This window comes from Xylocopa sonorina, chromosome 10 (genome assembly GCF_050948175.1).
Source record: "Xylocopa sonorina isolate GNS202 chromosome 10, iyXylSono1_principal, whole genome shotgun sequence".
Classification (NCBI taxonomy): domain Eukaryota; kingdom Metazoa; phylum Arthropoda; class Insecta; order Hymenoptera; family Apidae; genus Xylocopa; species Xylocopa sonorina.
In genome coordinates this window covers 11,445,363-11,468,368 of record NC_135202.1, presented here as the reverse complement: position 1 = coordinate 11,468,368, position 23,006 = coordinate 11,445,363, and the positions used below count along the sequence as shown (strand labels likewise).

General features: G+C 43.2%; 5 protein-coding genes across 10 annotated transcripts; 2 read left to right on the top strand and 3 right to left on the bottom strand.

The window, feature by feature from the left end:
- Positions 1–30: 30 nt before the first annotated feature.
- LOC143428480 (uncharacterized) lies at positions 31–5,741 on the bottom strand. 2 transcript variants are annotated; one of them, XM_076903381.1, is made up of 4 exons: positions 5,547–5,741; positions 5,158–5,421; positions 4,687–4,878; positions 31–232 (listed from the first exon to the last, which is right to left on the bottom strand). In XM_076903381.1, the coding sequence occupies exons 1-3, from the start codon at positions 5,626–5,628 to the stop codon at positions 4,835–4,837; spliced, it is 390 nt and encodes a 129-aa protein (XP_076759496.1). In that variant the 5' UTR covers positions 5,629–5,741; the 3' UTR covers positions 31–232; positions 4,687–4,834. The 2 variants fall into 2 exon arrangements, with proteins under 2 accessions (XP_076759496.1, XP_076759497.1); XM_076903382.1 differs by lacking the exon at positions 31–232 and adding an exon at positions 4,158–4,480.
- Positions 5,742–6,310: 569 nt separating this feature from the next.
- LOC143428479 (calmodulin-like protein 4) lies at positions 6,311–7,170 on the top strand. The gene is made up of 5 exons (XM_076903380.1): positions 6,311–6,328; positions 6,413–6,443; positions 6,513–6,644; positions 6,711–6,893; positions 6,963–7,170. The coding sequence occupies exons 1-5, from the start codon at positions 6,326–6,328 to the stop codon at positions 7,061–7,063; spliced, it is 450 nt and encodes a 149-aa protein (XP_076759495.1). The 5' UTR covers positions 6,311–6,325; the 3' UTR covers positions 7,064–7,170.
- LOC143428477 (neuronal acetylcholine receptor subunit alpha-7) lies at positions 7,167–18,749 on the bottom strand. Of its 5 annotated transcripts, none has more exons than XM_076903373.1 (10): positions 18,653–18,749; positions 18,470–18,565; positions 12,541–12,677; positions 11,726–11,880; positions 11,283–11,466; positions 9,139–9,355; positions 8,528–8,662; positions 8,034–8,212; positions 7,663–7,792; positions 7,167–7,599 (listed from the first exon to the last, which is right to left on the bottom strand). In XM_076903373.1, exons 1-10 carry the CDS (start codon positions 18,744–18,746, stop codon positions 7,346–7,348), a joined length of 1,581 nt encoding a protein of 526 aa, XP_076759488.1. In that variant the 5' UTR covers positions 18,747–18,749; the 3' UTR covers positions 7,167–7,345. The 5 variants fall into 5 exon arrangements, with proteins under 5 accessions (XP_076759488.1, XP_076759489.1, XP_076759491.1 ...); XM_076903374.1 differs by having other exon boundaries at positions 7,167–7,596; XM_076903376.1 differs by lacking the exons at positions 18,470–18,565; positions 18,653–18,749 and adding an exon at positions 16,667–17,154.
- Positions 18,750–18,820: 71 nt separating this feature from the next.
- On the bottom strand, positions 18,821–21,639 carry Rpl4 (ribosomal protein L4). The gene is made up of 8 exons (XM_076903379.1): positions 21,485–21,639; positions 20,848–21,025; positions 20,518–20,763; positions 20,203–20,327; positions 19,877–19,975; positions 19,528–19,799; positions 19,175–19,334; positions 18,821–19,097 (listed from the first exon to the last, which is right to left on the bottom strand). The coding sequence occupies exons 1-8, from the start codon at positions 21,485–21,487 to the stop codon at positions 18,897–18,899; spliced, it is 1,284 nt and encodes a 427-aa protein (XP_076759494.1). The 5' UTR covers positions 21,488–21,639; the 3' UTR covers positions 18,821–18,896.
- A 240-nt stretch (positions 21,640–21,879) lies between these two features.
- Positions 21,880–22,969, top strand: Bcas2 (BCAS2 pre-mRNA processing factor). Its single transcript, XM_076902310.1, has 3 exons — positions 21,880–22,029; positions 22,119–22,384; positions 22,470–22,969. Exons 1-3 carry the CDS (start codon positions 21,955–21,957, stop codon positions 22,870–22,872), a joined length of 744 nt encoding a protein of 247 aa, XP_076758425.1. The 5' UTR covers positions 21,880–21,954; the 3' UTR covers positions 22,873–22,969.
- The last annotated feature ends 37 nt before the right edge of the window (positions 22,970–23,006 follow it).

Genomic DNA, 23,006 nt, shown 5'->3' with positions numbered 1-23,006 from the left:
CTCCGCCTCTTCTTCTTCTTCTTCTTCTTCTTCTTCCTCTTCCTCCTCCGCCGAACGTGCTTCCGCCACGTCCTCTTTCTCTTCTTTCTCCTCCGTAGGTCGCTCAACCTTTCGACCAACAACCTCTTCCTCCCCCGCGTTCAGCCTTTTTTTCCTCAGCTCCTACCTTCGCCGATCGACAGCTCCTCTTCTCTCTCGGTTCCCTCACGGTCGATCGATCCTCTTACTCCTCCTAGAGGAAAAAAAAAGAAAAAAATAAGAACCAGCGAGGAACAAGGATTAATTTGCGAATAGGCTTCCCCATCAGCCAACGTTTGATCCTAAAGGATCTCTCCGGTTGGTCGGATTTTCTGGCCGCGGTTGGTCAAAGGACCGCGAACAGGGACGAATTCGTATTCCACCGCTTTGTCCGCGAACCTTGTTCCACCGACAAGCGGAATACGTAAATTAACTCTTTCAGGTGCGGAGGTCAAGGAACGTTCCGACACCGCTGGCACGTACACGAAACGATTTAATCTACTTCTTCTCTTGTACGCAAAAGGACGCGATTAGTTTATTCCTACATTCTTACGATTCCTGCCGGAGGTACGGTCTTTGTTTCGCAACGCGACAGCGTTGAAACGATACCAGCAAGGACCGACGCAGCGTAAAAGCCGACTGGGAGGGTTAAACGCAGGGATGCCGCGGACGACTGATTTTACAAGCCACCGTTAATCGGGGGAATAACCAGAGAGCCGCAGAAATTTACGGTGTTACGCAAGAAGAGGTGGTCGAGCGTGAAAACACCGGGGCAAAGTGCGGCTGAAGAAGGCGATTCTTTAAACGTCTCCTTAAGAAGTTGTTCCTGAAAAATTGCCCCGAGGAGCGTGTGCAGTGGAAGCCGGAGGACGCGGCCGGCCAACTTCTACGATAAATCATCGTCAATGTTCGCCATTCCCGTCCGTTACACAGTCCCTAGGCCTTGTATCTCAACGGACGAACAAGCTACTCGATGAATATAAATATTTCACGGTTACCACGTCGTGATCGATCATTTTTTCCCCAAGTATCCGCAAAATTCCCCGTTCCATAACGGACCGGGAGTCTTTCCTCAGCGGCAAACACGGTGCAATAACGATGCTGGGTGCTTACTCAAAGAGGCTCTCCGCCCTCCTGTGGTGGACGCAGAGGGTCGCTGGGTTTGGTCAAAGGGGAACCGATTCTCCTGTCCCGAAAAGGTGAACGATATTCGTGAAAGCTTTCCACGCGTGGTAACGGCGTTACGCGAAATGTTTGTCCACTATAGAGAATCGACTCTGTCCACCTCTCTGTTGGACCCGGTAAACTTCCGCGCGAGCTACGCGAAAACGATATATATCCAGAGGCCGTATAGTCACGGTTCGACAGTTCATGTCCAACCTGCGACGTGTCGATTTTCCCCCGTTTCTTTTTCTCGTTTTCTTTCGCTACGTTTCTCGTGTCGTGGCGGCTATTGAATGACACGTAACCGTGTCGCAACCAAAACGAACGGTTTGCAACCAAACCGATTTCTTCCAACTCTTGCTCCCCGTTCTATCTCACAATGCTCCCCTCTTTTTCTTTTTGCATCCTCGTTACAGTTACCACGTTCAGCGAAAGCTGTTATTTGTAGGAATCGCGCGGATCTTTACGGGGACTTAACCAGGTTGAAAAACGGTAAAAATCGGAACGGAGAAACTAGATGACCGTGTAACTCGCGGATCGCCTTTCCGTTTCTACTGGCGAACGCTGCGCGAACCAGCGAATCGTTCGCGGCCAGCCTACCGTGCAATCTCCATCGTTTCCCTCCTAAGATTTACAAACATCCGCATTTTCCCATATTTCTTTTCTTTTTATCGATCGCGTCGAGGAGACACGCGATTTACCTGCACGGTGGACAAACTGTCGCGCGAGTCCAAAGGTGCAGGAGATAAATATCTATACGCGGATCGGGGAAAACCCGAGGACGGTGAAAAGAAAAAATGGAAAGTACGGCTCGAGGGTGCACGCGTGCGAGGGAGAGATGGAAAATGGGAGGATTCGAGCCGCGTCTCCATGGCGGCAATTTGCAAAATTGTCTCGCGCGTTCCGCTCGGCTCCGCTCGCCGCTCTTCTCGCTCGACAATCCACGAATGATAATCGACCCACGTAGCACGCTACGTGGCTTTGTCCTCTTTCCCCGACGCGAACGCACCGCGTCCGCGGTGTGGAAAGAACAATGGAACGATGAGCGCACAGGAACCGCGGCGTGCGCGCGACCAATTCCCCGCCAAATATTTAATACCGCACCGCGTTTCTACGCGACTAGCCGCGATAACGTATCAATTGACCGTTATTAGCTGGAACACGGGACCGATGGTTCTCGATTGAACAGAACCATTCTACGTATACACAGCGTCGAGCGTATAGCGGTAAACTGGCCGCGGTTCCAACGTCTCCTGCGGCTGATTGCGCGCGTTGCAATTTCCTCCCTCGTTTTTCCTCCTTTTATCTCGTTCCACCGTTCCTTCGTTTCCCCGCAGCTACGCGTTTTCCCGCGTTGGCGTTCATTTTCTCGGGGCAAATTAAAGCAACCGAGGGAACGCTTTCCATTATTTGTAACACACCGTCCGGATGAAATTCCCGTTCGGGTGAATTCATAAATTAACACGACGGTTCCATCCGCGGGGAACCCAGATCGAGACGTAAGACCGGTTGGCGTTCGCTCGCCGCGCGCTTAGGCGGATCCAGGTAACGGTGCTCTGATGGATTTAGGATCGTTGATGCGTCCCCGCGAATTGATTGCTTTTTTTTTACAGCTTTCAAACTTACTTTGTACACGGGACGCCCTACTTACTCGCTGATCCAAACTTCAACATTATGTTGTACGGATACAGATACGAGAGAAAAAATGTTAGGTAAATGTAGGTCGCTTGAAGCTTTATTAAAAAGGTTTGATGGAAACGCGAAACGCATGGAAAGAAGCGTACTCTATGAAGACCAGCGTGATGAACTATTGATTAATAATACCGCTGTCACTTTCAAACAGCAAATTGAAGAGATTGCTGAACGCTTCGACCGACTTACATTTGTCTGTACTCATAGAACCTATCGAAAATTTCTAACAATGATCAATGACTTCATCGAACGCTAAAAAATCAAACATGATACAGCATAAAACCGGCTAAGATCACTGACGTCGCGTAGCGTGGGCGTCAGCGAACATCGGACAATTTTCCATCGAGCGCGCTTCGCTGAACCGTTACCTCGTAACGCGGCGTGCCGGTGAAACACGTTTTGCGTAATGTCCTAAGCGTTCGACGAGCAGAAACCGAACGTCGTAACTTCGCTAAAGCGATTATGAAGAAACGGTCCGTGGTCGAGGTCACCGCTTCGTTCGACATCGAGAAAATTTCGTACGGAAGTTCTCACGCGAGAGCCGGCGGAATACGAGGAAGCGCGGAGCGCACCAGCGGGGATTATTAATTCCTGGCTTAAAACGATTAGTCTGGACCACGGTTACATTGGTCTGGGGAAATTGCGTCGATGAGAGGCAAGGCAAAGTTTTGGGATTATTAAGTTTGAGCTTCTATTGCGATTAGTAGTATTATTGATCGATTCCGCGTGAATGAATTGAAACGAGCAAGTATTATGAAGTACGAAGGCTTGCAGTTTACGAAAATTGACAGAAGATATTAATGGATTAAATGGAATGATTTAATTATGGCGCGTTGCTTGCTTAAGTAGCGTGGTGAATAAATTGAATTGATACCAGGTTGCACGATATCGATATTGGTTGAGCATAGCTTCTGTTATTACACGGTGTTAGTCGATTCCGGCGGGAAACTTCTCCGTCTGATAACGTTAATGAGACTTAACGCATCCTTTTGTACTTGCCGAGAGCAACGCTTTTACTCCTTAAAAGCATCCAAGCTGCGGACAATAGTTTCTACCTCCTAACGGACTTACCGAGTCCATTATTATTTCCTTTTAATGTAACTCACGCATACGTTGTCGAGGACACTATTCTAACTTAACTTTTCCTAACAACTTAATCAACGTTCTCTTATAATTTTGAAGATATTCAAGGACTGAGGACACAAGTGGATTCCTGTCTAAAAACATTCTCCATGTTGCGTCGAAAAAAGAAATACATTCCGACTAGCCTACAGTCGTGTTCACCAAACCGCGTGCATTCACCCGAAAAGTCAGCATCCGGCTGAGACCACTTCCGTTAGGCTATCCTTCGGTGGCGCTAGGGACGTGTTTTACGTGACATTTAAATCTTTCACCGTGCGCGTGCAATCCGACGTAAACATAGAATGTAGCGCACCAAAGAACGATGCACCTCGGCACGCTTAATAGCGACGTGCGTCCGCTCTGTTCTCGTGATGATCGAACGCTGTACTGTGTAACCCCAGGGTGACTTGGTAGTGATCGGGAGAGAAATCTTGCATGCAATTGGCTTGCCGGGCAGCTTACGTTCCCTTCGACAGGTACGTGCCTGGGAGAAGGTATCGTGTATATACATATATATCAGAGAGGAACGCAGGAGTAGACGTGCACGACGAAAAAAGTTATGGTGCTTGCTCGCGGGAATAGAGACGGAAAGGTAAAGCAGAGAGAAAGAGAGGAGAGGGCAGGTAAAACAGACTCGCACGTACAATATTGCGCGTGCTCGCCAGCTCTCGCATACTATCCGACACCTACCAATGCACAGCGGATCGAGTCCTGCCGCGGGCGTCCTTTCCGCCGCAATTCTCGTCCTTCCGACCGGTTCTGCCAGCAGCCCGTCGATTATTCATTTACGGTCATCGTACTGCATCCTGTCGCACTACACTGACTAATCCACAGAGTATCACACGTGTGTCACACCGTAGCGGGCTTTCGTGCTCTCTTGTTCTGCGGTGAACAAAGAAAATTTGTGATACAACAGAGAGAAGGAGGTAGAGGGAGAGAGAAAGAGAAGAAAGCTGAAGTAATAACACACGCGATACTACTCTAACGCAACGACATATACAAGACCGCGTTCCGCGTTGCACTGACGGGAACACTCGTGGCTCGCGCGAACGAAGACTCCGAGGACAACGACTTCCCCTACCTTCGACTGCGTTCGACCCAGCTGTGCTGCGCCCTCTCTCCCTCTGCCTTACGAACTCGCCGCTATCCATTCTTGTTCACCTGATAACGCGCTCTCTTTCCTTTTCGATGATCCCTTCCATGTCTGGACGCAGACCAACGCTTTCCAATAGTGGCACGCTGGTACCATCAACCCCACCATCAGCCACCCCACTCTGGCTACCGTATTCCCGACTCCCACCTTCATATAATTTGACCTTAGCCGTTGGTCAAAGGAAAGGTGTGTTCCAGAAAGGTGTGAAACACGAGGGCGGTCGAAGGGGCTACGTTCATTGCTCTCTTCGTTTGGCTCCGATAGAAACAACCCTACACCCAAATATCGTCATTATTTATCGATTATTCTTACCTTCCAAGACTTTCCTTATTTCACTCTTTGATTAGAAATTTATATGCAATCGTATTTGTATGTATTCAAATCGAATACGTTTTACCTCTTGCTACGACGCGAGAAATTTGCAAAAATTCTCGAATTGAATTCTTGTTCAGGTATTCTAGAAGTTTAGCGCCACCCATATGTGTCGGTAAATTGAAGAAGGTGAGCGCGTGACGTTGCCAAAGTGGGGTTGATCAGCACACGAGGGACCCCTCCGTGGAGAACCCCTGCAGCAGGCCTATTTAACCTCCCTACCCCATACTGCCATCGTCGCTATAATCGGGAGACGTTTGTCTCGTAGAATGTTATATTTTGTTCATTTTCCCTACCTTACGCTGATAGCCCTATCGTTTAGGATGATCTCTACTGATGGATCGATTAAAATGCTTCCGACTTCTTCTCCATCTTTTCTACATTCACAATTATATATTTTAAGAGTACGGTTAAAGCAAACTGGAATAATGTAAAAGTTCTGCTTATAATCGATTGAAATACCTTAGTAAACTTGTTGGGTAAATCCGAGATGATTTTTAGAATCAATATTTTATATTTCTGTCGTTATTAGCGTTGAATATGCAATAATATCGAAGCAAAATCTGAAATTATTTACAGAATTCAAATGGATATCGATCGATTGCAAATGGCTACTGATTGGTACAGGCTTCGCTCGAGACTGGCGCCACTGTACGATGGAAGAAAGTCAGGTTATTATTATTATTATTATTATTATTATTATTATGGCACCTAGCATCACCCTACATAACGCTACCTGACACGTAAACGAGAGACACCGTGAAATTAAAACATTTTGACGATTCTTCCACATAAAGTCTAATTATGGTAATTACAAGTTTAGTATTTTCTACGTTGGATACAAAAATTGTGTGAAAGTTATTAATTTTCCTGGATACTTTTTGGTTTCAGGCTCGCTATTTTCGGGAGGAAGACATAGACGGTAGGATATTAACTAAAATACATTATTCAAAAACATTATTCTATAAAATGAATGTTTACGTGTTTATAGAATTCAGAGAATGCTTTTACTTGTTCGCAAGGAATGGTCAAATACGTACTTTGGATGAACTTACGATTATCATGAGGTCGTTAGGATTGAGTCCTACTATTGCAGAGTTAAATAAATATTTAAAGGATAAAGGTAAAAACAGGTTGAAGTAACTTACAACAGTTAAAGGTTCTTAAAGCCACAAACTTCTGCGCTTAGGTGGGAAAATGTCCTTTGCTGATTTTTTGGAGGTGATGCATTTACAGACCAGAGCTGAAGATCTCCCAAAAGAGGTGATAGATGCTTTCCAAGCAGCAGATAAATTTAGAACTGGCACTATACCTGCTAGACAATTAGCTCACATGTTACTCCATTGGGGTGAGCAATTGAGCACCAAAGAAGGTTGGTTTTTCTTTGCTACTCAAAAGATATTCCAATAATTACCCCTTAATTAATTTATCCATCTTTCAGTGGAACAAATTTTTAGAGAAGCGAACGTGTCTCCGAATGGACAAGTTAAATATGAAGATTTCGTAAAAATAGCATGTGCACCAGTACCTGATTATTACTAAAAGATGAAAATTTTTTTATATTTTTTATAAAACGTTTGATATATATTTATATATCCTTTATATAAACTACACGTAAATCTAATCTAATAAAATAATATTGTCATAAAACAAAAAAAAGGGTTTATTTTCACAGCGGTCTATCTCCGGTAGACGACGAACGTTATACATCTGATCCTTAAAAGTGCTTACAATTATGAACTCTTAATACCTAATCCATCAATCTTATTGGGAACGAAGTTACTCGAGTCCTCGTTGCGCGATTAACTCAATTTCCTCTCGATTTTAACCCTCTTTGGCAATGTTCGTGGTTGGCGGGGAACCGCAGAGGATGACGGTGGTGCTGACGATCGTTGTCAGGAAAAAAACGCAGAGAAGCGCACGATCACTGACCAATGCGACCTGTTTCCAATCCAACTCCATTCGCTCACGACGATCCTGCTCTGCGAGCCGCTTTTCGTTCCTCTCGATCGTCGCGTGCACTCTTCCTAGCACGCGCAACCACTGAGCTTCAAGGCCACCCTCTTTTCCAAGATCTGCTAGTTTTTTTTCCCTAAGTTATAGTTGATCGTACTCAATCTACCCTGACAAGTAAAACTCACCTAAACTAGGGCTGCTACTATTGCTTTCCTCCCTTCTGGTCACGAACTTGGGCGACGATTGCGATTGGGCCAGTTCCGGTTTACAGTGCAGCGGACAATTGTTTTTTCTTCTGGGCTGCTCGACCGGTTCCTAGTACGCGAATCGTACGTATCGTTCACAAGGACGAGCATTAAAGGAAGAGTACAGCCATGCATCGCTTAACGATGAGGATACGTTCTGGGAAATGGCATTCGCACGATTCACTACATTATACGTTACAATCACTATGATATCACTAAACGAAAGAACCCTCGTATTTTCAAGATATCGTTGACCACAACGTTATTATGCGCCGCATGACTGTATAATAGAGGTACAACGGAAACCTTACAGTCCTCTTTTCCTCTTGAAAATTGAGGAATACTATCCTGGCAAGCTTGTCCAACACCAACGATCTTACGATCCCTGGTACTCTAGTTCCTCGAACACCACGATGATGAAGGTTCAAAGTGACAACTGCTAATCCTGACGCGAACGATACCAGACATATACTGACTCCGTAGTAAAGACCTGAAAACAGCAATAGGAATTCGAAGGAATACAACAATTTACTATCGATTCGTTTCATATTATAATTCGAACAAAGTCTATCGTCGATTCGTTCAGGATATTATACGTGTAAGGAGCGGCTTTATCGTTCCAATCCTTGTAAAAGGAATTTCGCGTTTCACTGGAGATAGATAATGATCTCCTTTACTCCGATTTCCAGACAACTGTGCTACAATAGCATTCCCAATTTACACGATTCGTCGCGAATTGTTCCACCATCTTCGTTTCCATTTACACTCGGAAGCGGTATCGCTGCTGTTGATTAAAGATACTCACTTATCAACGGCGTTTTCTCCGTTGGCGGCAGTGTCTCGCGAATAGTCATTAGGAAGACCGTCATAGAGAGAAGCGCCGAAATCCCGAGGGTGACTTTCTCCCCCGACTCCGACGGCACGTAAAATACCAACAGGGCTGAACAAACGGAGAACGAAAGACGAGTTAAAAAGAGTTCTCGCCGTGGAATATCGAACAGAAAGCATTCTTGGGTCTCGCCTGCGCGCACCGATAACTTTCTCCGCCCCGTCAAGAAAGTAAATGAAAAATATCCCGCATAAATTTTTCCTACTACGCTGACATCTCGACTCCTTTTATTAACCGAATACAGCCATGCCCGTTTTTTAGAATAATCCAAATTCCTTAACTCCCAAGCGGAATTCTCTCATAGAAAAAACGAAAAGATGGTAGCTTGGAGCCTCGTTCTTCGCACGATAGCTTTGCGATTCGAGCGTTTTAATGAAATTTTCTCTTCTGATCCGGCAAGAATCCTTGACCCTCTAAGAAATAAAAACTCTATGTACTTGTATAATGCAATATGAACTATCGAAACTTCGATTTCAATCAACAAAACGAAGGAAAGGGTAACGTGTAGATGGACGATTGATACTCACCGACACCGTTGATGAGTATGCATGGAAGGATCAAGTTGAATACGTAGAACATCGGTCGACGTCGCAGTCGTATCTCGTATGTGATATCTGGATACGGTTCTGGACAGCAGGAGTAGTACTCGACGTTTCTTCTCGCAGAGAAATCGACCAGATCGAATTCACCGTTCGCTTGATAATTGCTTATGTCCCCTCGCTCGCTCTGCCACTCCAGTTCCAGCTGGGCAATCAGATTTCTGACATTATTACACGTTCGACGATAGCTTGATTTGGAAGCGAGAATATGCATCTACCCCGCGAGTTGCGTTCTCCTGTCGAATAATTAGCTCCCGAGGGAGTCTAGAAACTGGATTAAAGCATCGTTTCGAATTAGATCCAACGGTACGGAAGTAGTCGCACATGATTACCTGTCAATATGTATCCTTTCGTTCGGACACAGCGATTGACAGGTATCGGACAAGATAAAATCGAAACGACGCGTAAACCATATTCAACGCAACGAGAAATCGAGCTGAGGTTCAAAGCGAAACTGGGGTTGTTTGCTAAAAAGGAACTTCTTTGTACAAAAAGATCTAATTTACACTGTATTAGGCTATTTGTCGAGCAACCGAAACGAATCTTTGTAGAGGCGACCCATCTTTCCAGCTAGATAGGTGCAAGGGCTAAGCTTTTAGGCGGCAAAAACGTAACGGCACGCGAAATGTATTCAACGTCGGGGGATAGGAAATGGGAAAACTCTGTGAAAGGGTGGGCTCGAGCGTCGAGGAGAAAACGGCTGGCATTGAATTCTTCTCGCATACGGGATTAAGCTGTTCGATTTGCCCCTGCCACTTTTGCGACCTGCCGAGCTGGCATTTTCGATTTGCCATCGTTAAGAGACCCTTGGACCTGAAAACCCATTCCAATGTAGTCCCTGTTTCTCAATTTTCCTACCAACGACCCGAAAACGTCTACTCTGCTAAAGAAACATGGTAATCTGTGCGTTACAGTATTGTACACAGGGTGTATTACGAAGGAATCGTCCGTTTTCGGTTACCACATGAAAACGTCCACGTGTCGAGGTGAAACTTTTCCAATTAATTGTCACGGGCGTATTTCACCCAGTCTGTATCAAGATGCGCCCCAAAACTCGCGGGATGTGTCACTAACTTTGCCGGAATTTGCGCAACTTTAGACGAGACCGCCGCAGAACTCATTAACAATTTTCAAACGTCCATTGGACTCGATAGAGCGCGTTGAAATCCGTTTCTTCGGCAGTAGCTTCTCTACATGTAGGCTCCATTTAAGTCTGCCCCCATTCACGGTGAACTTTTAATCCAGGAGGAAGCCACAGAACATCCAGACTTTTTAAGACGAGACGAGAGTATATAATGGGAGAAAGGATCGGGTCGAGCGGCAAATTAAATCCAAGAACGTTTTTAAGTAGTGGCGAGATGAGAGACAGATCCGTGCTATCAACGATGAAGACAAAGCATTTGGTGGGAGGTGTTGGACATCAATGTTAAGTGTCAAGGTTTCGGTCAAACTGACCGCCGACGCCGCCTTTGTATACAGCATGGATATTTTTATTGTCCAGTGGATGGTCCCCTGATCGATATATCACGTTCTCATTTGCATATCGTCCCGAGGGAGGAACTGCGTGAAATTGAGGGCAATACGGCCAAAGATTCAACTGATGCAGATCGCGTACGCTGTCAGATCGATATTTATTAAAGACAAATTAGAATAGTAAAAAATTCACAAGCTTGTCCCTCCGATGAGGAGAAAAGAATTCGATTAACAAGATCGGGGAACGAGAGTAATTTCAGAATCGACGACGATTTGAATAAAATATACGAACGGTTGTGAATGCGCTGGTTCCTCACGTGGGTGTCAGCATGCGCTCACAGATCCGCACATTTTTCAACCGAGTTAATTGCGTGGAAGAACTGCATTCCGTGTTCTATTAGTCGAATTCACTGCCTCGAAATTATTCACAGCATTTCCATTCAATATTCTCTCGTCGACGGTTTCGCGCGTCTCCGGGGACCACCTTTTTGGTATTTAATTTCATCACGTTCGCAGGAAAGTCGCGAATCTATCACAGTGATAATAAAGAAACAGAGGGTTCGTCCAAGTGTATGAAGGAGATCGATGGTGTATCTTACTTGGTATCCATCGTACGTCCAGGAGGCCCATTTCAGTATGCAACGCTGCTCGTCGAAGGGGAAAAACTCCACGTCGATGTCGCAGCTGCTGCGAAAGATTCCGTGGCTCAGCCACACCACTTTCCCTGTATGACTGACGATCACGTTCGTATTGATGACTGCCGAGCTGTACTGTGGATCTGCGCTATAAACAAAACCGAAAGATATAGGCTGATACGGGATAAAAGAAATCGGCACACCGCTACTGCAGCCAATCAATACCAAAACTGTATAGAAAATATTTCTACGTGTCCATCTGTTTTCTGATTGAATTCTATCTTCTATTAAAAAGCAATCAAATAGACAGTCGCACGCGAACCACTTCTTAGCAGATGATTTTTAATAAATGCAAAAATGAATCATATACTTTTTCTTTGATTTACTACTGAAAAATCGGCCGTTACTTGTTGTACAGAATCGTGTCTGGTCTCCAGACGCGATTGTAAGGTACGCGGATCACTTGGATCCCAGCAAACTCCGAAGCGTTCCATTTCAGGTGATGGTCCGTCCATACCTGCGTCACCCAACAATTGGTCGTCAGTATCTGATTCTTCTCGTCCTGTAATAGAAAACACAGCTGTCTCAGTACCAGTCAAAGATTTATTATCATATGCAAGAAGAAGGGGTAAAATATTGCCAGCCAGTCGCGAAGAAAATACGTCCAGTGAAAGATGACTCTCGTTAAAGTATACGCGAGATAAATCTTTGAAAATTCCCATAAGCCTCTTGCGCGTTCCTCGGGTAATTTGTCTTAGGTATTTCCGATTACCCAGGCCTGACTACCTACCGCAGGGATTCTTTCAAGCCTCTCAGACGAGTTAACGGCTGTCAACGCCTGCCCAGCGTTATCGCGAATGCGAAAAGGGATACATCGTAATGAATATAAATCGATATTTTCCGGGCTAAACGACCGCGTATCGCTGAGATGCCGATAGTTCTGTCGAGATGGAAGTTAATGCGGCTCGACCCGAATTTCACGTTTCTCTAACACGTCGAAGAAATAACCCTGGTTCTTCGTCGCTTTATATTCGTGTTTACAGTTCACAGATTTCTCTCGTACGGTTCCCTCGATACACTTTCGAAAAATTGATTACCCTCGAAAGAAGTCTGCTACGTGTCGAGTTCTGAAAATTTGTAGAAAATCGATTGAAGGATGTGTGAGGTGGTGAAGAGGTAGTTCGTTTATCTCTGAACAAACTTCCCGCTTCCCGATACTCACCACGTCGATTATGTGATGAAGGGAGAGACCAAAGACGACCGCAAGGGGCTGAGAGGAATTTTTCGCTGGCCGTACACCGGCGTCGTACCCATCGAGCAGATGCTTCGTCAGTCTGTATTCGTGTTCATCGCCGAATCCTGCAAAACCAAGTATGCATGGAATCCGTCCAATACTCTCGGGAATTAAACGTGCTACGTTGTAATACGATATGTTGCACTCTTCTCAAGGTAACCGATATCATTTTTCGACAGCGATTTCCGATCGATTCGTTTCGGTATCCTACCTCACGTTCTCCACCTTTTTTTTTACAAGATCTATGACTGCAAAGCACGCAAACAAAGCTTATACCAGAATTCTCTATGTTCCTGCTCTAATCACAAATCCATTTCTTTTCGTTACATCGAGGGTATCCATTATAGCGTTTCCGATCTCTGTACCTCGAAGCGTTCGTTTCATTGAAGTGGCTATTGTGTCTCGAAATGCGGGAAGCCCTTCCGCGGGCCAACTAATCTTTCTTCCGTTCCATCCTTTCTTAAGGCTCAGCAGGCGTTGCCTTCAAACTTCAATTAGATGGAGAATGCATCCGGAGACAATGGTACCGGTCAGGAAGACTTTGTTCGCCACTCCATGTATGGCTAGCGGATCAATTAATTAGAGGAACCCTTCTCTGCGTTGCTTTAATCATCATTTTTTACAAATTTCAGTTTTGAAGTCTCCGTGGTAACTTGTCGAGGGGTAGAAGGTCGCGAGAATGACCTACAGTTCAGGGAATTTTCTCCCCAACCCTCTTAATTCCGATCGTTAAATCGACGTCACCCATCGCGGTATATAGCTAGCTCGCGACCATGTGGTAGCGTTTCTCTTTTTCTGAATCGTTTTACAGCCATCCTTACGACTGTATCCGATGTTCTAGAAAATATCACGCGTTCGATAAATCCTTCCCGCAAAGTTTACCTTCCAACTTCGTCAACTTCACCGGAACTCGTAAAAGGCACGAGCTAATTAAACGAACTGATCAGGTGAAAAATGAAGGGATCTAATTTTAACGTGGCCAACTTTCGTCTCTCTTCCGTGTATCTCTCATTTTTTTTCTGTCATCGAGCTTCTTTGTACATTTTACGAGTACCGATAATTTCCGGGCGAAGTTGAGCGTATCGAAGCGTCGAAAAGAACGTTGAGCACTTTCGAACACGCTCACGCGATATTTAAAGATGGACATTTACCAGGGAAGAGCGAAAGAAGAATACAAAGATCTGGTTTTTGTGTTCGCCACACAGGTTTCCACGGGGATAGAGACAAACTCGCGCTTCCGGAACAATGGGCGCGCTAATTTTTTCGAGCGCGCAAAATTCGACTCTCACTGCGAGAAAAGCATTCTTTTTCCTGTTTCTGTTTTCAATGGATTGTTCTACACGCTGCTGCACGATTCCATTGTCAAATTTCTACAGAATTTAACTCTAATCTGTTTAAGAGATAGCGGGATCTATCTGGACAATGTTTGTCATATTTAGCTGTACACTTTTTTCTCTTAACAGGCGTAAGAAGATAAAGCAACGTGTATAAAAACAACAGAATCGGCTGTATTCGTGTTTAAAGTAGCTCTTCGAAACGACTTGAAGCGGCGGGGAATAGCAGACGGAATATTGAAAGAAGATTTGCCGATAAAAGCTGGACGACTCCAGGGTTCAACTTGATAGCGCCGAGTGTCCACGAATTACCGTGCAATCCAGGATGCTGCCCGGTGGAAAACTTGGAATCGAGTACATCGATACAGGATCGATGGCCAGGTAAATGCGCAACACTCTTCGCTCTCGCAGCGGGGCGACACGAGCTGACTCTTTCATTCGCGTTCCAAGAGAGCCCTCGAATGCCCCTCCGTATGCGAGATAAAGTCGAATGGAAAAATCTTCCAAACTCTTAACGAGATATCCGGCTCAACGACTTCGTAGATCCTCCCATTCCCTCGAAACGGCTGTACCTCCCTTCTTTTTATTTCTACGAGGACGAAATGTCTTTGTAAAACACCGGTAGGATGTAGAATAGGGTCACTAAAACGAAACAATGACTGATATCAAAAATATGTAGGTACGATTGTCCACTCAGAACTAAAATGGACCAACTTGACGAGTTCTACCTATGCTTAGTTTTCGTTGTTCTGCACGAACAAGACCATATCCTGTAGAATACAGTGATAGCGGAAAGCGTCAGACGTCTTTTAACCGCTCATTTTGAAGGAAGAAAGTTTCCTTGCTCGATTGGTTATAGTATATAATGTAAGATTTACCCAGCTTCCGCTCATTGCAGCAAAATGAAAAACTAGAGACCCTCATCACGCTCAGGATCGAGAAAGAATATAATTGAATTAACTTCTTATTTTTATCTGAACTCTAAAGAGAACAGCAATTACTTTCATTGAGATGACCAGTATGCAAATCTCGTGAACGTACCGATCGCGAATTAGGAGCTACGAGGGCGGAACGACGTCTGCAAACGTTTACACGGAAGGCCAACGTAAACGTTTGATAACGAAGTTCCGTTTAGCCTCGTCGAACGTCCTAAAGACTGTCGGACAACTCTGCTAAGCCTGCTCTCGAGTCGCTCGAACGCAAACTCTGGTATCGTTCCTTGGACCACTCTCCCTCTCTTGATCCCTCTTTGTCCCGTTTAATGGTCCACTTTCGCTTCGCCACGAGAAGCACACCGTATGCAAATCGTAGCTCAATTCCTCACGAACGTGGCGCGTTGCACTGACCACAGGTCGCGCATAAAAGTTATGTTGACACGTCTACATTAGCCTGGTACAATGTTTGAATTCCTCAAGCTAATTCTTTGGCTTATCGTTCCAATATCGAGGATACTCTGCGTACATCGTTCTACGAGAGGAAATAATAATGGGTGATAACCGATGAACTGTTAAAACAAAAATGATTTAATCTCTAGCGCCGCTAATCCAATTATGACCAGACGTACATAGCATATTTATACTTACTCGAGTATTTAGGTACGCAAATATGACAATTCTACTATTACAGATTGTCATTACTCCCACAATTCTTCGCTAAACATGGTAAAACTAAAAGTCGTTTATTTACGTGAGAAGAAGTTGCAGCGGTCCACGAGCTATCTGTGGCCCGCAGGAAGTTCCGGGCAATTTGTTATTTGCATTCTAACGAGAAACTCTGCGCCCTGATCGTCATGCACGATACGACGCTAACAGAACAAATACGGAAATCTCGTCTCAGACAGCGACACGGTTCTTCCAAGTTTGCAAAAATTCGCGCGGCAAATAGAACGTTTTTCCTATAGGAAGCTCGATGTAGCTGTCTCGAATATAGAATGAAATATTCACAGACCTGCTTGGGCCACGTCGATTTCCCTGAGAAGTGAAATATTGTAACAAGGTAAATTCGATGCGATCAAATACGTCTGGACGATGAGAGAAAATACGATTGCAGAATGGCGATGTTTGAGGCGAAATCGAATTCGTTCGAGAGACGATAAACACTTCGATCGCTCAAGGGGCGGGCGGGAAAATTTTCGAAGGCAAAAACTCATTTGCAATTTAATCGACGATCGTGAAATTTCTACTCGAGAAATCCTGCCGACCTAAGCAATCCAGTTACCGGAAAGACAGAAGAAATTGCCTTTAATCACGGGAATCGGCGTCCTTAATCAGTATTTTCCTCGTTTTCGCTCTATCTCTTAACTACGCATCGAAATTAAATCTCGTATGCAAACAAGATTATGATGACATTGCACAACGTGGTACGGATAAAAAAAAAATCATTTTGGTCCACATCTATCTGTTCCCCCGTCAAAATAATTTTATACGGGTATCCATTTCTACGAATTTCGATTGAAAAATGTCGCAGAGTTTGAAAAAAAGAATAAAAAAAGAAGATAAAATTTCCATCAAAGCTTCACCCATGGAATATCCGGATAATGGTTCTTTGAAAATGAAATAAAGTAAACATCAACAACAATGAGTACTCATGCCACTTCTTCTTTAACATTTCTCTAAAAATGCCATTAAATTAACAATCGGCTATGATTCACTCTATAATACCAGCCAAAGTAAAGAAGAAAAGCTGAACGAAATCGAAACAGCGAAAGATGAATCACTTACCGTTTCCAAAAATGATGGCCAGAACTCCGTAATGAAGGTACAGGACCAAAGGCGACATGGAATTGATGGACCACTTAAACGCAGGACCGCCTGTCCTCGACTGGTGTCCGATGCTTTTCAACCACCGTGCAATTTCGACCCTGAATCCCGCGCTACCCCTACCAAGCGCGCAATCCATTCCCGAGGAAATTCGCGCAGGCGTTTCAAACAATGCAGACACGAATGTCAAACAAACTGGCTGCGCTTGTACAAGGCCGTGGACCGTTCTGTTATTCGGCGCGTTCACACCTCGATCCTTCAACTTCCGTCGATCGTAAATTTCCTCCGATTAGCGGGAACCGCAATTAACAGGGACGATGAAATTAAACAGGGCTTTCACCGTTACGGTGCCGCAGTTCCATTAGCTACGGTCAATTCAAATTTGATATTTGGTTAACAGAATGCCTATTACTAAACTGCGGTTGTGTGCGCAAAATTTAGCTTTTTTGTACAACGTAAAAAAATATAGAATACTTCCCTTTTGCATTTGTATGTGTGTGTGTGCGTGTGCGCGCGTGGTGAAGAAACGATAAAAGTTATTGGGATTTTGTGATTTAAAATGAGAACGTGTCCACACTATTTTGTTTTCCATCGATTCTCGCCTGTCACTCTGGCATACTTCCCAAATTGACAAGTAAACCTATCGTCCCAGATCAGAGCACGTTTTAGTCGGTGAATTTTTTCGTGGTTCCAACGTTATCGTTGAAAATTCCTTGTTACACTATTTCGACAGAACGCTCTAAGAAGCTGCCTCTCGTAATCGAGCGTGAATTCGGTGCGATGATAAAATGTACTATCGAACTGTCTGAAAAATGGATATAAAGAGTTGTTTCAAAAGTGATGCGGATAGTATAACTGATAGCGGACATTGTCCTAAATGCTCGGCTTCGTTGAATTTTATCAAAGCCTCCAATAATCCTCTTGGGAATCAGATTAAGCAAGAGCCGGCTAAAACTCTTGTCAAACCGATGGAAAGCAGCTACGTGATGCAAATTGTGTCCAGTGGAGTTCGACCAGACAACGTTTACGAGGTTTAAGTCAACTGTAATCAATAGATTAAATGAAATCAGTGATATATTCATCGTTAACTGTATCGTAGGCGAAAATGTTACTGGCGCCAGAAGTAGAACTGTCTTCCATTAAAATAACTGTGAAAGGTAACAATCTCCGCGTGAACGTATTCAAGCCTTTGAATGATCAATTCGTAAGGCAATTGCCAAATATTAACGAAAAATCGGTATTTGGTGATTTGGTGAAAAGAACGATGAGGCACTGCGAGAACTTGCTGATACCAGAAGATATTGATAGCGCGAAAGTTCGAGCAGTGGTGGATAACAAAAACAGAATGCTCGTGCTCACGGCTCCTGCATCGAAACCTAAAACGAGGAGGAACATTGAAAGAAGTTAATAAAATTTTATACAGTGGCCTTTCTATGCGAAGCTATTAGCAATCGAAATGGGCAGTTTGACCAAATAAAAGACGAGCGTTCGATGTCGAGATTACTCCGTCAACTTCGTCTGGTTGGCCCGTGAAAATGATTCTAATCAAATTTCCGTAATTTTGTTCTACACAAGCTTTTAAACTTCAATCGCTATGGAAAAATTACCACAGCATTGTCAAGAGAACGCGATCACTCTAAAAAGAAATGAGTACATGAACTTTGAAATGGTGAAGAATGGGCATAAGATGGGTTTCAGATTTGAAAAGATCCCAAACTTTTACATCGTCGACGATAAAGAATATTTTGCTGTACGTTTACTTACTTATCGTATTAAGTTGTTCGATTGAAGGATGTGGTAATGTGTGGACTATGCATTTACAGGTGGAAATTAAGACTGAAGGATTGAAAGTAGGAACAGCTACTCTAGTAACAGAAAATATGTTAAATATAAAGTTGCTTAGTTCGGAGGATTTATCAAATGTTAGGAATCTGAACTTTCTCATACCATTGGAAGCTGATGCGATACAAGTGTCTATCGAAGTACTGAACGACACGATCTTTATACGTGCTCCACGTAAAAAAAGATATTCGTAATACATATATGTAATACTAAAAGAGATCTCAAATCGAAGGTAGGAAATACACAATTACATCGATTACAAAAGACTGATCATCCTGTAGCTGTCTCCCCATATTTTTATTCAAAACAAATAAAGTTCGTGGGTCAACGAGTTGTTGATAAAAATTGGTTACTTCTTAGCTGGTGCGGTTTTCGGTGTCGCACTCTTTGCTGCAGTTTTTTCTGGTTTCGCCGCGGGCGCGGGTTTTGTTGCCTTCTTTGCAGTCACTGGCTTTTTGGGTTTCGCTACCCTCGCGGCCAGAATCTGTTTCCTGCGTCTTTCCCGAAGCAGCTTGGTCTTAACCGCGGGTACATTCTTTGGCAGCTTAAGCTGAAAACGGGAACAATTTGTATTTCTTGCCGCAAATCTTGATTCCTTATAGCGTAAAAACTAAAACATAAACTTACCCCGCGTTTCTCTGCTAAAATAATGTCCCTCTCTTGCTGACGTTTCTTCGCTGTTAAAATTGCCGCACGTTTCAAAACAGCAGCATACGGATTGAGACGTAACATGGCGCGAGTATTGGTCAATGGGTTCAATTTCTTGACACTACGGACCACCTTCTTCCTACAAATTCGAAATTTATGCTCGATAAACATCCAGTAAATGGACTGACTGCAGAAAGTTTCATGAACGATAGAGTAGTCAGATATGGTTAAGAATTGTTATCACTGTCAGTCAGTAACACGGACCAAATATATTTCATCATGTACGAAATAATGTAGCATGTACCTTTAACATGCGATATAGATATACATACTTGGGCGCTCTCAAAACTTTGCGGATTTCTTCTGCTTTTAGAAGTCTGGCTAGATCCGTGTTGGCCATTTTCGGGAAGGGTAAATTGTAGTCAGCTTTGAGCTGAGAATCTTTACGCCAGGTTCCGTAAAGAGCGTCCAATTTCTCGAAAGCGGACTTTGTCCAGATTACGAATCGGCCAACGTGACCACCAGGTGCCAATTTAAGCAAGTTCATCTTGTTAATGTTCATAAGATCGACACCGGGAATATTGCGGAATGCCTTACGAATTCCCTACAAGTATTATGAAAGTATGAGTATTAATATTTTAAGAATGAAAAGAAACAGTTAGTTGTTCTATACTTGCGTACCTGATCCTGACCGTATACGATCAAAGGTCCACGACGTTGTATACGCCTACGGTTACGCATTTTACCTTTACCAGCACGGAAACGTTGCGACTTGTATACCTATGAATAAAACCAAAGGTATTGTTTTACAGAAAATTTGTATTGAAATCTCATCTGTTTGGTTAAACATACCCCTTTCTAGCGATTAACTTAGCTAGTTAAGAACGCCTGTTAACCGTATTTATCTAGCACCTGATTGGAGCATCTGAATTACTATTATTTTAATAAAGATGCGGACATTCTACGGTGCAAATAATGATGCAAAAAATAATAAAGTATGAACATACCTTTTGTATATCAACCCATGCCTTAATACGTCTCAGGAAAATAACAGCTTGTTTAGTCTTGTTATACTCTTGAATTTTATCTGAGACTACCAATGGAAACTCTGGAACTTCTTGGATCATATGACCTGAACATAAAAGATAAGTCTCACTATTGTTTCAGTTATAGTGTATTATATCCATACAAGTATCTGCGTACATCAGTGAAATGCTATTAATATAGTCAATGGTAATTCAGCAACACGGACCAAAGCGATTCATCATGAAAATATTACACAATGATAAAGATATGTCAAATTGATGTGGTATGCCATTTACCTTTAGATTGGACAAGAGCTGGAACCCCGGATGCAGCAATAGCAGAAACTAATGCATATCTCTTTTGATTAACGTTAATCCTCCGATGCCAACGTCTCCAGGGTTTTGTCGGGGCAAACATGCGACCACCTCTACACATGTTACCAAACGCACCCTGGCCAGAACGATGGGTACCACCACCTCGTACACGGGGAATACGTGCCACGGCACGTCCAGTACCCCATGACTCGGCAGAGGTTTGATGACCTAGTAAAAGAAACCTACATTTAATAATTGCATGTTAGTTCTTTAGAAGATAAAATACGTGGTCACAAAACAGTGGGTACTAACCGGCATCCTTTGACACACAGTACGGTTGTCTGCTGTTCTTTGAGACTTGCTGGTGAACAAAGTTCACGATATCAGGCCGGATCGGTGCTTTGAATACAGCCGGCAGAAAAATTGTCTCGCCTGACGATTCATTCTTATCGGTGTACACTGTAACTAACGGTCGCGCCGTTGATAACGACTGTAAAATAAAAACAAGATAAAGAAGTAAAATACCAGATTCCTTTCATTCCTAACAAAATTACGATTAACGAAACTGAAAAGAAAATGAAATCGAGCTTTTATGTTGTGACGGTACCATAAACGATTTCTATTGACATGGCGCACATGGCGGACAGAAGGAAGTGTTACATTCGACATGAATACTCCGATCTAAAGTCGCGCTAACGTTACTTTATTACGTTAAATGAAAATTGGAAAATCCGAAGTACAAACATTTAAGTCACACTTAAATATACCATGGAAACAACTAATGTTACGTTACATTGAAAATACTATAACACACGTGGTCAACTATGTGGTGGATATATTTCTGGGTACGACGAGAAATTCTTTTGCAATTATGCGGTATCGAGGCAAGAAAATATATACCGTATGACAAAGTATAACAGATTTAAAAAGGAAATATAAAGATTCTTACCATCTCGCGTCCTTTTTATAGCTTTTCACGCATCAGACATAAACCATCCAGGCAGCTTGTACAACTTGCCTGGCCATAAAGGAAGAAGGACGCAAGCGGAAATTGCATTGCTATACAGCTTACTAAACTGCGCATGCTCAGAGTTTAACATTATTTAGGTGCCGTTTACAATTTTCTCCTTATGATATTTATATATAAATAATCATTGAAATAATAAAAACATTACTTTCACCTCTTACAATGGTTTCATTTCATTGAATTTCTCGCGCTATACAACGTTAAATTTTATTAATCGCCTTCTCGTTCATGCACCAATCGCAATGCAGCTTTATAGAATGATGTTCTACATCGATTGGTAGTTCAGTGGAAATGCTGTTTCACAATAGATGTTTTACAATTTAAACATTGCTGAGCTATTGACAGAGGTTACAAACATTGGTAAAGTTTTACGCTTATCGGATTTCTCTTAAATGGCTGGAGAAGTTGTAGTCGATGCACTACCGTACATTGATCAAGGATACGATGAACCCGGAGTCAGGGAAGCGGTAATTAAATTTTATACCCAAAATGACTTGAGGTTATGTTGTTTATAAATAAACAAATACATGGTTTGTACACGTTTGATCAATTTTAGGCTTTGGCTATGGTCGAAGAGGAAACACGTCGATATAGACCAACAAAAAATTATTTAGAACATTTACCGCCACTGAATATTAACGCTTTTGAAACAGAGGTAATGAAACATGAATTCGAGCGAATGCAAAATCGTTTACCTATGGAAGTGCTTAGTATGAAACGTTATGAATTACCTCCACCTCCGCCGGGTAAAATGAATGATCTAGCTGCATGGAATGAAAGCGTGGAAAACAGCAGCGCACAATTGGAGCATCAAGCTACAAGGTACCATAATACTTTCAGTACTTTGCTAGGAGCGTATTTGAGAAATACAGTAATTTTAATTACTATTTTGTATGCTATATCATAGAATCTGTAATCTTGAGCTAATGATGGAATATGGATGCGAAGCATGGAAATCTTATCTGGAAATATTAATGCAACTAGTATGCCAAGCTCAAAAACAACTTTTAGCGCTAAGGAAAAAGATTCAGAAGGTGAATTGGCAGAGGAAATCTATGCAGACTCAAGGAGGAGAGAAGCTAAGGGCATTGGAAGCACAGTGGGTGGGCCTGGTGTCAAAGAATTATGAAATCGAACAAGCGTGCGTTCATTTGGAGGAAGAAATACAGAAATCTATGATGAACAAGGGTGAAGGTGTAGAAATCAGTGACGTACCAGGGGAGGAAGAACCTGACGTTCCTGGAAAAAGTGCAACAGAGGTTATGGCATCGGAAATGGATCAACAGGAACAAGAAAATCAGGAACCTTAAAGAATTTGTAAAAAATTATTGTACAGAACTGATAAATGATTTTATATTTTATATGATTATTTAAAAATATTAATACTATTTAAAATTAGAACGAAAATTTATTTGGTCCTATCCGGCGAGTATCTCTAGGCTGA